This window comes from Chroicocephalus ridibundus, chromosome 6, assembly GCF_963924245.1.
Source record: "Chroicocephalus ridibundus chromosome 6, bChrRid1.1, whole genome shotgun sequence".
Lineage (NCBI taxonomy): Eukaryota > Metazoa > Chordata > Aves > Charadriiformes > Laridae > Chroicocephalus > Chroicocephalus ridibundus.
The window spans coordinates 49,181,843-49,198,562 of record NC_086289.1 but is presented as its reverse complement, the minus strand read 5'-3'; the positions used below and the strand labels follow the sequence as shown (position 1 = coordinate 49,198,562).

The 16,720-nt window shown below is 36.0% G+C and overlaps 1 protein-coding gene across 3 annotated transcripts in view; it reads left to right on the top strand.

Moving 5' to 3' along the window:
* The window catches only part of PLS1 (plastin 1), a 47,798-nt gene extending 31,156 nt beyond the window's left edge, over positions 1-16,642 (top strand). For all 3 annotated transcript variants that reach the window (XM_063337818.1, XM_063337820.1, XM_063337821.1), the window contains exons 7-16: positions 215-380; positions 476-618; positions 2,072-2,167; positions 3,743-3,938; positions 8,984-9,062; positions 10,220-10,334; positions 11,062-11,195; positions 12,169-12,292; positions 14,408-14,532; positions 14,998-16,642. In XM_063337818.1, coding sequence (XP_063193888.1) covers positions 215-380; positions 476-618; positions 2,072-2,167; positions 3,743-3,938; positions 8,984-9,062; positions 10,220-10,334; positions 11,062-11,195; positions 12,169-12,292; positions 14,408-14,532; positions 14,998-15,133 — 1,314 coding nt within the window. In that variant the 3' untranslated portion in view covers positions 15,134-16,642. The remainder of the gene's footprint in view (positions 1-214; positions 381-475; positions 619-2,071; positions 2,168-3,742; positions 3,939-8,983; positions 9,063-10,219; positions 10,335-11,061; positions 11,196-12,168; positions 12,293-14,407; positions 14,533-14,997) is intronic.
* The last annotated feature ends 78 nt before the right edge of the window (positions 16,643-16,720 follow it).

The window sequence follows — 16,720 nt, the reverse complement described above, 5'->3', positions numbered from 1 at the left end:
ATATTAAACTCTGTGAATAACGTTTTCCATTAAATTTTGGTAAGATACATGGTGGTTCACAAAAAACTGTGTGCAGAGTGCCATTTTTCCCCTGGGAGCCATTGAACTAATGCATTATTTCCTCTAACTTCTGAAACTTATAAAATTTAATATGAATAAATTTACTAAGAATTATGATCGCATAATGATCGTTCAATAATGATATTCCAAATAGGAAAACCTAAACCTGGCTCTGAACTCAGCATCTGCTATTGGCTGTACAGTTGTCAATATTGGATCACAAGACTTGCAAGAAGGAAAACCACACTTGGTATTAGGACTCTTGTGGCAGATCATTAAAGTTGGTCTTTTTGCTGATATTGAGATCTCCAGAAACGAAGGTAAGAGTAATGCCAGATATAGCAATGTCCACAATTTTTAATTAACTGAGATCGCAAAAGCAATGATTTCAGCTTTCTTTCAAACTTGCTTTTAGCTCTTATCGCCTTGCTAAATGAAGGGGAAGAACTAGATCAGTTAATGAAGCTTTCCCCAGAAGAGCTCTTGCTGCGCTGGGTGAACTACCATCTGGCCAATGCAGGGTGGCAGAAAATCAGTAACTTCAGCCAAGACATTAAGGTATGTAGTTATCGCTCTGATAATAGAACATAATGGTATTTAAACACGCTATGTGTAGAAACAAATGAGCCAAATCAGAAGCATTTAGAAAAATAGTAGCCATATGCTTTTTCTGGCTATAGGTTCATCTTGCATTTTTCAGTACTTGAAAGAGCATCGTTTTGATCTCTCATATCCTGTTCAGTGGCTCGTATCATGCATTATCACATCAGTGTAAAACAAATATTTCCGACAAGCTCATATTCAGGGAAGTTCTAATGTTACACGGGACAATGAACACTACCGTATCAGTTACCTTTTTCCTGTCCATCCTTCCTGGCTCCTGGATCCACAGAAACCCATCTTTTATTTCTTTTGTTGTTTTAAGGAAGAAGTGTATGGCTTTAGAGCTCCTGCCAGTGCATGTTTGCTAGCGATGATTGCCCTTCACACCTAGCATTCTACACGAGTAGGAAACCTCTTGAGGAAAGAACAGTTATTCAGAGGGCTGTCTGGAATAGCTACTGATTCTTGATCTAAGGAGAGAGCAGCCCTCCTCAGTCCCTGTGCTTTGCTGGTGTGACAATTTACTGACACAATGGGACTGAAAGCCATACTGGTTCCTTGGGGCATATGGCAGACCTGCATAATTCTTCTCTCCTCAGTCATTCTGCATGAGTACTGTAGTAACTGCAGTTAAAGAGAGAAAAACCCAACTTTTAAAAACTAAAAGCCAAGGAGGAAGATTCTCTATGCTGATAAGACCTCTTTTCAATGAAGAAAAACACGTCATCAGTTGCTAGTTGTATATTTTGAAATGCCAACAAGAAGGCTATTATTAAAGCAAACCTCAACAAAGGTTTTACATGAACACTGCTACTATGATGAAAATATTACATGCTGTTTAAGAAAAGTATTAAATACTTCTAAAACTATCAGGTTTTTGTTTTATTTTCCTAGTTTCTTCATGGGGAAAAAAAAACCAGATAAACATAATTTCTTTTGTCACTATAGATTCATCCTAAAAAAGCCACTTTGCTCTCCATTTTTAATTCCAATTACCTCATTGATTAAGAAAGAGAATTTTTTATAAAACAGTCTATTTGAAAAGGATAGTGAATGAATAAGATCCATATTGGACTTTGGGGTTTGTTTTTTTGTTTTTGTGGGTAACCTATATAAATTTGCCTTAAATATCTTAATTAAAGATGTCGAGTTCATCCAGCAGAATAAATTTAACTAACATTGTCTGGAATAATTAGCAAACATTCATTTTCTCTCTTATCTGGCTAAGTAAGTTCTATGTGAAATACCATAGTAAAATGTCTGTATGACCTCATCTACATTCTCTGAAATTAGGTTGCCATATTTTTTACTTGTGTGGCTTTTGAATTGGACTGTAAGAGCAGTAAATGGCTACGAAAGGCTATATACTTGCTCATTTTTTAAAAAATTATTGCACTGCTTGTTTTAGGATTCAAGAGCATACTACCATCTGTTAAATCAGATTGCACCCAAAGGAGATGACCCTGATGAATTGCCTATTAAAATTGACTTTTCAGGATTTCATGTAAGTATCCAGAAACATAAAATTAGACTGGAATTATCCAAGACCTCTGTGTATGTATCCAACATCCTGGTTACAAGGCTGTCCCAGAATCCCCTTTTGTTTTGTAACACATACAAAAACTCAGTCAGATTCCTCAATGTCACAAAAGCTTAAATGGGTAAAAACTTGAGTAAAGTTCCAGGGTGCTGCTGAAACAGGATAACGCATCCTACAGTCTAAAATTTGGAGCTATGTTTTACTTGGAGTAGTGTCTAACTGTTTTTTATTTTCACTTGGGTCCTCCAACATGAATATTACAACATCCTGCTTCAGTTCTGCTCTTCTGGAATTCAGACAAGGAGAAAGTGTAGACTTCACAAACCTTGTGATCCTTTCTCAAACCAAATAGTATTCAGAAATAACACGCGAGCCCTTCCAATAACCAGCAGAAAAGGAAACTGTGGCAACCATCAAGTTTTAAGTTGTAAAAGGATAGAGGGTCTAAACCCAGCCTAGGTAGATGTGAAAACACTTTTTTTCTAAGCTGCTAAATAATGCTTGTTGGAAGGATTATTCTGAAGAATGTATTTGATCCAAAACTGGACTGCCTGCCTAAAATACAGATATCCATCTATTAATCAGAATTTTAAGTAGAGTCTTGTTATTCATTATGATAATGAAAACCCGTGTGCAATACTATGTTTGCATGCAAGCCTTAGTCCTCTCAAACTCCTTCATGAGGAGGGCTCTGTTTTGTTTGTTTGCTTTTGTTTTGGGGTATTTTTGGGGAGTGAGGAAAGGATAGTAATTTTTTTTTCGCCTGTAATTTCCTACAGTTCATATGATCATGTTCTGTAGTGGGTTATAAACCACAATATTAATAACATATAACAACTTCTTGTTCTAGAGCAAGTTTCTGGTTGAGTGTACCAACGATGAATTACTGACTGTTATTGAATTCTGATAGTAATTAAATTACTAACTCATTTCCCTATATATAGTTACTCTTAGTTTTGTGAAGATTAAAGGCAAAAAGTACATGCTACGAGGTTTTGAAGACTGATTTATTCTATGTAGATTAATAATAAGGATGAACAAACAAAATAACACATAGGTTACCAACTTAAGATGATTCAGAGGCAAAAATATTAAAAGGAAAGCAAGGTAGTGGATTGTCACATTCTGGAGCATTCAGAGTCTTATGGAGGATTTGGGGCATCATCTGTAATTACTAGGGTTAAGAATATCCTTTTAAAGCAGTGATGGTGAATCTATTGCATATCCAGCAGAATATGCAGTGCAGGAATCAACAGTCTGGAAATGGAAATATAATCACTACACCTCTGGTTGCTACTGCTGTTGCTGTGATTTGTGAGGGTTGCTGTGCAGGCAGCGACAGAAGCAAAGGACTAAAAGAAAGTGTAAGGAAGGTGGGGAGAGGGTAATTGTTACAGTCTGTAAGAGGTAGCTCAGGCACTGGGGGCATGAGGGAGACACTGGCGTGGGTCGTTTAAAGATTTGCCAAACTGAAGATTCAGTAAAGAATGAAAACATGCTAGTATTCATTACAAATTAATTTATTTTTTTTTCTTTTAGGATAAAAATGACTTGAGGAGGGCTGAATACATGCTCCAACAGGCAGATAAATTGGGCTGCAGACAGTTTGTAACTCCAGCTGATGTGGTTGCAGGCAACCCTAAACTCAATTTGGCTTTTGTTGCAAATCTCTTTAATACATATCCAGCCCTAAACAAGCCTGACAATTCATCTTACGATCTCAATTTATTAGAAGGTACTCAACTTGCTAAGCATATAGGAGATAAGAATATTCGTGATTTCTGTTTAAGTATTCCTTCTAGGTTGTGATATAGGATCCCTGTGTGATGGTGCCTGTGTTAAGAGCTTTCTCAGTAGCTTTCCATATAAGCCTGCAGTAGAAGTCCCCGTTACTGTCAATATTATTCACTTGTGTTAGCCTGACCAAAGGCTATTCCTGAATAACCATCTATCATTCATTTGCAGAAGCAAAAACTGTCCTTCTGCTCCCTTTCTAGTTTTCTGTGCTTCTTTCCATACTATTGGTATCTTAGCTGATGCATAAATTCTAGCTTTCCCTAATTTGCAGTGCTATACTATGCAACTGTAATAGTCCCTTAAAGTACTTTTCACATATTGTGTTTATGTATATGTGTGTGTGTGTGGATTAGTTTGTTGCCTTTTAAAGTAGGAAACATTGAGGGGGGGGGAAGCTTATGTATCAGCAATCTATATTAATCTATTGCATCAGCAACCTATAGAGATCCTAGCATATCAGCAAGTTTGGACTTCAACTGTACCATTCCAATCCCTAATGCTAAAGATGGAGGCATAATGGGTAGCAATCTTTGGCTGTTACCTTTCCTGTGGACCGGCTAATCTAGGATAATGAAACGGCTCCTGCCAGTGTGTTTCACAGTTGTTCACTGATCTCAAAGGAATGGTGAGAATCAGGGGTGCCACACTCGGGAGAATCATCAGCAATGTTCACACATTCCTCTGCACTGCCTACTCCTGCCTTCCTCTTACTGTTCCTATCAGGTTTCCTTTCCATCTAGGTGAGTCCATCTTCCTTTGCTCCTCTTTTTTTTCATAATTTGTCTGCTCTGCTGCATCCCTATGTCACAAATCTTGTATCCCGCAGACCACTCCTGTCCCAGGCTTCCTGCTCTTCTAGTTTCAGCTGGGTGTCCCCTGCGGTAGAGGTATCAGAGCACAGGAGCTAGTATTCCCTTTTCAGCTGTGATATCCCTAGTCACTGCAGTCCCTGCTATCCAGGATAAATGATTGAAGGAAAGGCCTGCTCTTCCTCAGCTGCAATTTTGTTAGAAATGTACGCTCTTGGAAATGTATACAGGAGCTGTGTGGAGGTGGACTATGTTCAGTTCAGCTACTCTGTTCTGAACTTAAAGTTGCAGGTGTGATTCGAAATACTGAAAACTTGGTCAAATTTAGAAGAATTTTCATTGGCATGGCAAAAAACAGCTGAACTACATTCTGAACTTCCCTAAAACATTTCGAAGAGATCAAAGTCAGTTTGTAAAAAGTTACAATCACCCAAATGCTAGATTTTGTAATGATAAATACTGGCCAAATTTAACACGCTGTTTATAATATATGTATTTTAGAGATGGATAATCATGCCGGTGTTATCTATTCAAAGGCATTAGCCCCCCAAATAATAACTTCTGTGGTGTAATGTAGATCTAAACCATCAAAATAGTTATTTCAGCCAAAAGATGATGTCGTTAATAAGTTTTTCTGTTAATTTGTTTTATTTTTCCATAAAATCCTGTGGGTTTACTGGTGTTTTCTCAAGGTAGTGATATAAAATATAAGACATTAATTTCTTTATAGTTTCACCATGGATTGTCTGTTGAAATCTGACTCATAATTTATAATGCTTTCCTATTTTGCTTCATGAAATCCAGATTTGACCCCTCCTAATGTAGGTACTGTATTTAGTACTTTTCTGTACTCATAAAAGTGTTTATTCTGCAATTTTTCTTCTTTTTTTTTTCTAGTGTTTTAATCATCTCTGTCCTTTTCTGGTTGATTTTTGCATTGTTCTTGTATTTTTCTATTGCTTTAATATGCCATCATAAGTAAAACAGAAGAAGAAAATCCCCACAGGTCTAACATGATGCATGTAAAATGGGTGCAGGACTTGCAATAAGTCAAATGCCATATAGATCCTTCTGTGGGTTTAACCAGTAGGGGCCTTCCATGACCCAAGATGTAAAGCTCTAGGCATGTGTGGGTGAGTACAGCTTTCTGAAAGTCTCCCATTTTCCTGCATAAATTCCATCTTTTCAGTGACTCTTCCACCCAACGAGTATGATGTGGCTGTTCTCTTTCGTTTAAGACAACACACACTGTGCATAAATTGACATCTGCTCTGACAATGCTTGAAAAGTCTGGTGATGTGCGCTTGTATGCAGAGAGCACATCCCTCAGGTACCCACATAGCAAAATGAACGTTTGGTATTACGTGGAGATGGAGGGCGGGAGTCCTGACCTCAGTCAATGCATGACCTTTAACTGGGTGTTGCTGTTGCTCTGAGGAACCTCTCGCTTGTGGGGAAGGCAGCAGAGTTTGGAGTCTACGTCACACAGAAAGCTGAGTTCTTGCGGGGAAGAAGAGGAAGGACTTCTGTCCACCCATGTTTCCTCCAGTGTAGATGTCCTCTGCTGCTGGTGCTTAGTCTGCTGGCAGCCTTTCAAGGCAGTTACCAGGAGAGGGTTAACTACTCCCACTGAGGCCAGTGGAACATAGGGTGCAAACTGCATCTTGAGCTCATAGGTATTTGGAGCCCCTTTAGGTTCTTGACCCCATCCCTATGGCTACTCCCCACTCAGTTCCATAGTATAATGATCTCAAAGAAAGAGATGGCAATAAATATAAAGGATACTACCAAATTTGCTCCTCTCTCTTTTGTGTAGCTCTGCCCCCTTTCTGCAGTTTTCCAATGATTTTGGCTATCTGCTGCACCACTCAGCAGAAGATATGCACCTGATAGGATCACAAGGTATACTTTGAATAAAAGAATAGAGAGAAAAAAATTGGTCAGTTCTCAGCCATCTGGAAAACTTATGAACGCTTGTGTTGCATGATAAAGGGATTGTTGAGAGTGGCATATTAAATGGAGTATGCTGGGTTTAATTCCTGGATTCCCAGTATCCGAAAGGGTGCTGCCCAACTTGCATGCTCTCGCTTGACTACTTTGGATACTTTCGACAGTGTTAAGCATGCGTTTTAAAATTCTTAGTCTGAGTGCAGTTGCTGAGTATCTGTTTTTTTAACTACGCTTTGTCTAGTAAGAGTTCATTAAATAATCTTGTTTCTGTCTTTGCAATGGGCAAGTGTGCCTAAAAGCACTTTGCAGTCAGTATTTTGGGTATCGCAAACCAACTCAAAGCTCAGTAAGCCTAAAAACTTCAAAGAAGAAAAAAGCAAAAGGGACTTGCTTCAAAATATTATAACCTCTTAAGCGACTCTTTATAAACTTAAATTATTTTTATTGTATCTTTTTTTTTTTGTGGAAAAATAGGGATGTTTTTAATGACTTTGTTTTGTATTGTCTTTTAAACTTTGTTGTGGTAAGAAGTATGTGAAACAAAGCTGACTGCCTGAAGACCTTGCAGGGTATTATTTTTCTTTGTTTCGGCATGTATTCATTAGTGACTTTGGTAATTTTTACATGTAAATATTTGAAACAAATACTAGTTTAAATTGCATATGAAAGACCTCATAATTTAGAAAGAAAATATATCAGTAGGATGAATATAATCTATTTCATAATAATTGGAAATGAAAGTAACTGGTAAGATGGCTGGAACTTTTAAAATAAAATTTATTCTGTTGGAGAATGTCAATTATAGCTGAAATTTCTTAATTTTTATATAAATATAGTTTGAAGTCCAGAGCTTTTTTGGAAAAAGGGAAGAGACCTAGATTAAAATTGTAACCTCTATCTAAAAATTGATGTTATGACATAAGTCTGTTTCATGGAAAAATAATATTACGGAGGTTTTCTTTCTATTGTAGTGATAAATACATGTTTATAGAGTAGCTTCAGTTTGGAAAAACATTCGTTGTCCTGTAGTCAATATAGAACTGCAGTACTAAATGAGGTAGTTTTCATACTACATAAGCCTCACTAGACAAACTCAGTACCATTATCCTCTGAGGAACAAACGAAAATAGCAAAGAAAGCTCTTACTCAGATTTTTACGTGTTTGAGGACTGAGAAGTCTGTTCTTTCATTGTTTGGGGATGTTTTCTCCCTCCTCAATGTCCTTTCCGTTTTCCTAACGGTGGATTATCAGCCCAGGGGAACAAAGTGATGAGGTTATTCCAAGCTCACGTATTCAGGCTAAATATTTTCTTAAGTGCTTTTCTTTGATATAAGAGAAAACAGCTTATGCAGCACTCATTTGCGTGCAACTGGACACAGATACATTGCTAAAATTTAGGAAATGTTGTATGTAGAAAATTAATGTATTACTGCAAACTGTAACTTTATAGGGAAAGAAGGTTAGTTTAGGAACTCAGGATTACAACAGATAAAAACAATCTAAGTCAGGAAAGTGAATGGCTGTGTTTTGGGGTTTTTTTCCTACTGAATTTTCTGTATTTCTCATAATCAGAGTTGCTAGTTAAAACCCCAAGAATAACTGGTCCCTTTGGCAGAATATAAATAGCTTCGCAAATTTAATCAATACAGTACTGCCTTGCTAAGTCTCCAGTTTTAAACACTAAAAAAGTGAGGTCTAGTGCTTTGGGGAGGACCTTCACAAATGAATGGTGGGAACTCCTGTGTGGAGAGAAGTGGAGCTGTTGTTTCTGGAGTTTGATGCAGTTGCAATAATTGTGTTAGCACTAACTTTTAATAAAAATATGCCATTTCAAACACATTTAAAGATACTGTTGAATGCAATTTCCACTAATCTTGGTTTTAGGAAATTACTGCTAATCATCACTCTTTTCTCCATGATATATTAATTATCTAAAATATAACCGACAAACTGTCTATTTCTGTATTTTTACCAAATTGTATTTACACAGAAAAATGTAGTCTAATCGTACTCCTTGTAGTGCCTCTGACCTTGTCCCCAGAACTGAGGGACTCTGATAGAATTCCTTCCACTTATTGGCCAGTAGGGACTACTGTTGGGGAAGGATGAACTCATATTTGGGGGGGGGGGGGGGGCGGGAACAGGTGTATGAGAGTCATTTAAACGTTGCTTATTAAAGTCTTTTCTCCAATAATTCATATAGAATTATATTTGTCAATGTAGGAGAAAGTAAGGAAGAAAGAACTTTCAGAAACTGGATGAATTCACTGGGTGTAAGCCCATATGTTAATCACTTATACAGGTAAGGCTTTTTTTTTTTTTTTAAACAATAATTTGATTTCCCTTGAACAACAGGGGAAGAAAGATGGGAAGAAGAAAGGGAAGTTGTATTTCTACTAGAACAGTGATTTCCAGGTTTCCACACAACGTGATAGGAACTTCAAAACTGGTCTGTAGAACCTCATTAAGCAGTATCTGAGTCCAGAATTCTACTTATGATCTAGAGATACTACAAAATCTAACAGGTTTTGATGGGCTTCTCTCACTTGTACTTTGAATTATGTTTTTTGAAAGGTTGAGATAATTGTGTTATATAATGCATGATTTTTACTTTCTCTCATGGCAGATGAAATGACCACAAACCTATTAAAACAGTAATGTAATTCTAAACTGTAAGAGAGGATAGATGCCTGCTGAGTAGACTGTAAGAATCTATGCAGTGTGGTATTCCCTCAAAACGATGGCCTTTTTAGGTGCTTCTGATAATTTTCAAATCGTGACAGCAGTTGATTCAAATCCTATCAATAAAAGATGGGATATAGGGAGCAATTGGGAACATCTGCTTCTGTGTATACTTGCAGTTAGGTTTCATTTATTTCTGTTTTCTGACCTCTGTAAAGTGATACTATCTGTAGATAGCTTAACAGGGAGAATTTCATTTAGCAAGCAGCTGAAGGGAATTAGGGAATTATCAGGAATGCAATGTATAATGGGAAAATAATACTTTTCCTAATACCCTTTTTTTCACAAGATAAGTACAGTGGTTTAGATTATTCTCTAGCAAAATACATCTGTATGTGCAGATAAAGCGTGAATGTTTAATATCTTGGAAAGTTCTGAGGAAATTAAAACAAGATCAATAAATGAAAACTCTTTAGCTAGGTGTTTTATCCGTGCCTACCCTGTGAAAACAATTATTTAATTAAAAGTTGGGAAAACCAGTGACTGTGCTTAATTCACCAAGATTTGTTAAAATAATGAAATTAAATGTACAATTTAATGTAAATAATCACAGAAATCAAGCAATATGATATAGGCCAGTTTCTTCACAGAATGACACAAATTTTTATTTGTGACTGGAATTTTTCAGCAACTTAATTCAAGAATTCTCAAGTACTTAACATTTTCATTGTGAACATGAGCTCTTGTACTAAAAAACACTGTTCTACTCTGGTTTAGTGACCTCTCTGATGCTTTAATAATCTTCCAACTGTATGATATGACTCGTGTGCCAGTTGACTGGAACCACGTCAACAAACCTCCTTATCCATTACTTGGTGGTAATATGAAAAAGGTGGGTAGATACTCCGTCATACTGTCCGTTTCACTGTCTCCCTTCCTGCTGTTTGTAGTAATCTGGGTTGTCTAGATTTGCATGCTACTGAGACAGTCCTGGGGAAAAAAAGAATATAAAAATCTTCCAGGTATTATCCCAAGGAATAAATAGTAGTTACAGCATATATTACTCTAGTTTCTAGATGTGGACATCTTTTGGCAATATTTAATTTAGGGTCTAGTTAGGGTATACAAGTAAAAGTTTTAGGCCTGACACAGCTATCGTTGCTTGATGCTCTTATATTGTGAGGTGTTTCCTCACAGAGCAAATTTATGTGCTGCCTGGAGAATTTGTGCAAGACTTGCAGAGTCCAAGCTTTCAGTTAGTTTTGTGATCATTATGAAAACAGAAATGTAGAGGAAAAAAAATACTGTCTGTTTAACACACTTCAATATTTTTCCAAATTCAGTTTTGATGTAAGTATATATTAATTCGTTGACTGTCGTGGAAGTGACCTTGGTTTTCTCAAGTGTGAAAAAAGATTGTCGTTGGAATCTTGCATGCTTTCACTTATAGTAAAAACTGTGTTATTTTAATCACAGTGTAGAAAGGCTAGAAATCTTTCTCTAGCTCCAAATCTCACCATAGGTAACAGTAAGCCAAAGTAATTCAAAACACATAGACTGTAAGTCCGTATTATAGAAATACTAAGGTGTTATTATTTGCACACAACATTTATTTTTAGATTGAGAATTGCAATTATGCAGTAGAACTCGGGAAGACAAAAGCCAAATTCTCACTGGTTGGTATTGCTGGACACGATCTAAATGAGGGTAATCCAACTCTGACTTTGGCTTTGGTATGGCAGCTGATGAGAAGGTAAGTTAGGCACAGCATATGATAGATGTGTCTATATATGTATCTGTCCATGTGTGTTTATGTGTCTGTATATCAAGAAAAATTAAAGCTAGTGTTCAGCTCACTTAACAGGTATTTTAGAGAGCCATCTCTAAATACCCCTCTTCTCTAAGATAAACTTTTATACCTTTTTTGTAGTTTTGCATACTGTGTAATGGTTGAAACCACAATAGTGTGTATGTGTACACATCCATTTATAGAGACAATTAAAACCTTACATACTAAAAACTGTGATTAAAACTATAAATCCTGCAGCAAGTAAAAAGAGCAGTTTATTTCATGTTGATTCCATGTATCTTTCTGTAAGTAGAGAGTAATTTCAATATTTGTAAAATCAAAAAAAAGAAAGATAAATAGGAAGAGGTGATGTATGCTATGAAAGTTAAAATGGGAAGAAATTTTTAGGCCATCACAGCTATAGTAATGTAATTATCATAAAATCAAATAATATTATAATCAAATTATCATAAAGTAAAAAAATGTAATTATCAAAACAAAATCTTGCTAGTGTACTGAGCAGGAAAAAAAATATTATAAAATTATTTCAATAAAGAGTATTTTATTGCAAACATTTTCCACAAGTTAATTTTCTTACACCTACCCCAAAACACTTAGTGCTTTTTGTTTCTCAGACTTAGGATTCAGTTTTCAAGGTGACTTGTACTTAAGCTCATGAAGTAAAATTAGTTATGATGTGCTGAGTAAAACAAATATATGAAGAAGATGTAACAGTGAATATTTTGAGTTTTGGGATGTTATTTTATTCTTGCAACAACTGAAGAAGTGATTTAAAGTACTGAATAGTTTGTAAGGTAAGGGTACTTTATGAAGATGAGTACTCGGCATTGTTTCTTTGCTGAGGTAACATTTTACTTTTGCTTGTAGGTTTGTACTGTTAACGACTCACTAACTCAGACTCTTTTCTTCATTAAAGGTACACTTTGAACGTACTATCAGACCTTGGAGAGGGGGAAAAAGTAAATGATGAAATTATTATTAAGTGGGTGAATCAGACACTTGCAAAAGCAAATAAGAAAACTTCAATTACAAGTTTCAAGGTAATCAAATTAATTTACTTTTCTTTTTTCCACATGTAATCAGATCTGGGATTTTTAACTTGATCTGTTAACAATTTGGCTTTAACAGTGGCTCTGCCGTCAGCTAGCGTAATTGTATAAGGAGATATTTCTGACAGTCTGTGATTCTTCAAAAGTATTTTACAAATCTATTAATAAGAAAAAAACCTCTAATTGCTGCTGTAAGATTCAAAACAAAACAATAAAAAGGCTAAATTTTGAAAGGGCCTTCTGTCTGAAGTTACCAATGTTTGGGCATGGTGTGTCACGTATCTTCCAGATTTTTGGATATAGGCACTGTCATGCTTGTACAAACATGAAGAACAATTTTGGAATTACTGGGAGGGGGGAATCGCTATTTTTAAAAACAGCTGGTCAAAAAGATGTACTCGTGTGTGACAGAGCCAGGAGAGGGAGCCCAAGTTAACCAGCGACATTTTTTGTCTTCACCGGCACTGCTGATGTGCAGCAGACCTGTACAAAACAGGAGCTTTTCCCATTTAGCAGATAGGAACAAATTGATAAAGGAAGCTTTTCTTTCGCATTGTTAAAGGGTTAAACATGAAAGAAGTCATATGTATGTTAGGTGTGTCGTGCTGTGTGAATCTCTTTCCTTAGAAATGGTAGATTAATAATTGCACTTGCATGCAAATACAACATTCTTACGTAGGTTCATTGTGTACTCTGAAACAGTTCTGCCTGTGTTCACAACAGAAACACAAGAACCTAGCAAGTTAAATATTTGAGAGCTCACTGTGTTATTAAATTCAATTAGATAAGCATTAGGCAAAAAGTAATATCAAATAATTTTATAGAACAAAATATTTATTTTTTTACTCTAGAAGATAACTTAGGTCTTTATCTTCTTAAAAGGGATTGCTGCTTCTCTTATTTCTACATAAATTGTAATAATGGTGGTATATATATGTTGAAAGTAGGAGGAGAATCTGTCCCAACATCTTGCTTTTGGTATGCCTATGGTTTTGGCACGGGGGGAGGCACTGGTGTATTTTAAGGTAATTCAGTTGATGGTAGACCAATACAGATAAGGAGCTACTGATGTAAAGTGACATTATTCAGTATGCCTTTTTTTACTACTGATTTTTGACAGCATTCACGTATATGTTGTCTTTCACAGTTTGAGTTTTTGTCTGTATTTTGAGGTTACTGCAGCGAGCAGATTGTGTAGCAGAGAAAGCAGAGGTCCCTGATGTTTATTGTGGACTATAAAAGCAAAGTTCTATTGAATTGCTGTTAGTTCAAACAATGAAAATGACAAAAGCGTGGGCTTTGTCTTATGGTCTTGGGGAGATACTCTGTGCATTCAATGTCTTCAAGCTATTACTATTTTCAAGTGTATAATTAATGTGGTGGCTGTATGGGACTTCACTGAATTAGAAATCACACTTCTGGCCTGGTGGCGACGGCAGCTGTGTCGTGTGGCTTTGTTCCTGTGGGGGCTCAGCACCTCAGTCAGCCTCGCTGGCACTGTCCTCTGACTGCTGGTTTGGCACCATCAGCTGCTTATCTGCCCTAACAGCTGGGCAAAAATATTCTAGTCTTAAAACAGCAATAGTACTTGCTGTTTTAAGAATAGAAGGAAACACATGTCTGCGTATTAAATACAAAATACAGACTGCTTGTATTAGCTCAGAATACCATCTAGGTTGAAAAAGTATAAAAAGGATGAGCCATAAACTACTGCAGAAAATAGTTCCATTACAAGAAAAGGAGAAAAATAAAAGTAGTTGGGGAATGTGGATACCTTTTTGTTGTCTTGAAAGTCTGGTCCTTGGACTTCTTTCAAAGTTCCTTCCTTCCTTAGGGAAGGAGGGGAGTTTCGTTCATTAAATAAATTTAAACCATTTGTGTAATAAGAATAATAATATCAGCATTGAGTGTGAACCTTATAATTTTGATTGTGGAAAAGAACAATAGACCTCATAAAGAGGGAGAAAAACCTTCACACAATAAAGTAACAAAGCACGCTGCTATCTTTCAATAGGCATGTAAGATGTGCTGCTGGGTTTTTGTATTGTGAAAAGAGAATAATCAAAGCAAATTCCTTATACTAATCTTTTGAGTCTTCTCTTTTAGGACAAATCAATTAGCACTAGTTTACCTGTCTTAGATTTAATAGATGCCATTGCACCAAAAGCAGTTCGTCCAGAAATGGTCAAGAGAGAAGATCTTTCTTACCAAGACAAATTGAATAATGCTAAGTAAGTTTTAAATGAATGCTTTCTATTTTCCTAAAGTGCAGGAGATGCATGGATTTATGGTGTAATGAATGATTTACAGAGAGATATTCCACTAATACTAGTTGATTTGTTTCAAATAGATTATAAATTCTAATATTCTAGAGCTACTTTTCTAGCATATTTAAAATATGAACTCAGATTCATGGCTGGTAAGACCTACCAGCACTCCACTGCAACTAGTTTATTAATAGCCTGCCACAATCCATATTGTTTTTGACAAAAAAGCGTTGATAACCAGTAGCAAAATGTCAGCCAATACAATTACTACTACATGCTTGCTTCACAATAATGTCCGTTTTCTCATAGAGTGTAAATACTGACTGAAGAGGCACATCCTGCTATTAAAATCTGTTGTTCTTGTTGTGAATCCTGGCACACTAGTAGATGCAAGAAAAATAACAATATTTATTTTCCCTTGTTTTCAAGGTATGCCATTTCAGTTGCTCGAAAAATCGGTGCTCGTATATATGCTCTCCCAGATGATCTGGTTGAAGTGAAGCCAAAAATGGTGATGACAGTGTTTGCATGTTTGATGGGAAGAGGACTGAACAGAATAAAATAATGAAGAGATGTAATACAACTTTCTGCCATGTTAAGCACGACGAATGCCTCACAGTTTACAGAGTTCTGAAGCTTAGTATAAAATGAGAAAATTCGTATGCATAAATATACTCATTAATTACATCTTAATAATGAGTTAAACTTTTATTGACTTTCATAACACGTTGATTATTTATGGGTAGTATTGTTCAGAACACGTTCATTACCAAATTAACATCACAAATTTGTATTGCTTTAAAAAAATCCCACACCGTATTAATCAAGCTTCATTTGTATTAGTTTCCGTAGCATTGTAAGAATCTGCTTCATTTTACTTGTTGTTTCAGGACCTATTGTGAAACATTGTTTGATTATTATTATTTTTTTTGTTGGGTGTTAATTGCATGTAGTCACACAAGTCTCAAGGTGCATTCCAGTCCTATCATATTACTCCAAACCGCACAGAAGTTATCATCCTTGCCTTATTCTTTGAGAGCTTAACTCCTGTTGAAGCCAATGAGAGTCTCGCCATTGACTTCAGTGAGAGGAAGTGAAGGCCTATGATAATGTCTGGAAGCTAATGAATATTGCTGAAGCTGATAAACCTTTCTGTGGGAATAACCTTCAAATATACGTAGTAGTTTTGTTCTGTTACTGAGCAGGAACTTTTGCTGTCTGTATCTTAAGAAAAAAAAAAAAGGAAATAGTAAGCAGAAATGTGATCATGTCATTATTAGGTCTGCATACGCATTAGCTTTTGCAGTTGGACTAAAAATCTGATTTTTTTTTTAATTTTTCATAAAATATTGTATAAGAAAACAATAAAGAGCTGGCTAGTCCAGTTTGGGGTTTCACATTAATATATTGCACTTCCTTATAGCTTACTTCTTTTGATTTTCCTAAAGTATGTATTGTGTGCAGAGGTTTTTGTCTGGAAAGACTGGTACATTGTCTGGATGAGATGAAGGCCATGGTTGTTATTAATTTTAAAGTAAGTATTTGTACTCCTTTCTTTGCAGCTGTAACTTTTCACCAAACATTCTGGAGCTGGATATTTAATGAAGTTATTACCAGAAGCCAAACAATAAAAAAGAAAGAAAACTAAATAAAAATTAAAGATTTTTTTTTTAAATATGAAGCTGCTACTTTCTCAGCTTCTGAAAACAGTCCTAAGTGTGGCAAAACCCAAGAATCATCATGAGTGAACTGTTGGACTAAGCTTTACATCTTCAGTATCTTGCAAAACATATGAACAGAAAGAAGATGTATCTATTTAGTTTCTAATTTATACAAGGGGATACAGGGAGGTGAGAGAATTAAGTGCTTGGATTTAGATCCGTTTGTGTCTGTTTACTGGTTTGTATTGTCTGGACAAGAATAAATTATTAATATTTGATAGTTAGCTGGTTTCTATTCCGTTTCAAACGGTGACTGGCTGTTGTACAGAATTTGAGTTCTGTGCCCTGATTCTGTAGTTGAATCAAAGTCCTCATTCAAGATAGGCTAAATGAAGCTTACTTCACCTCTATACCGCAACAATAAATTATCTTGAGATACGCAATTCTGAAGTACTGTATTTACTTGCACAGGCATTTCCTGTTGTGTAAAC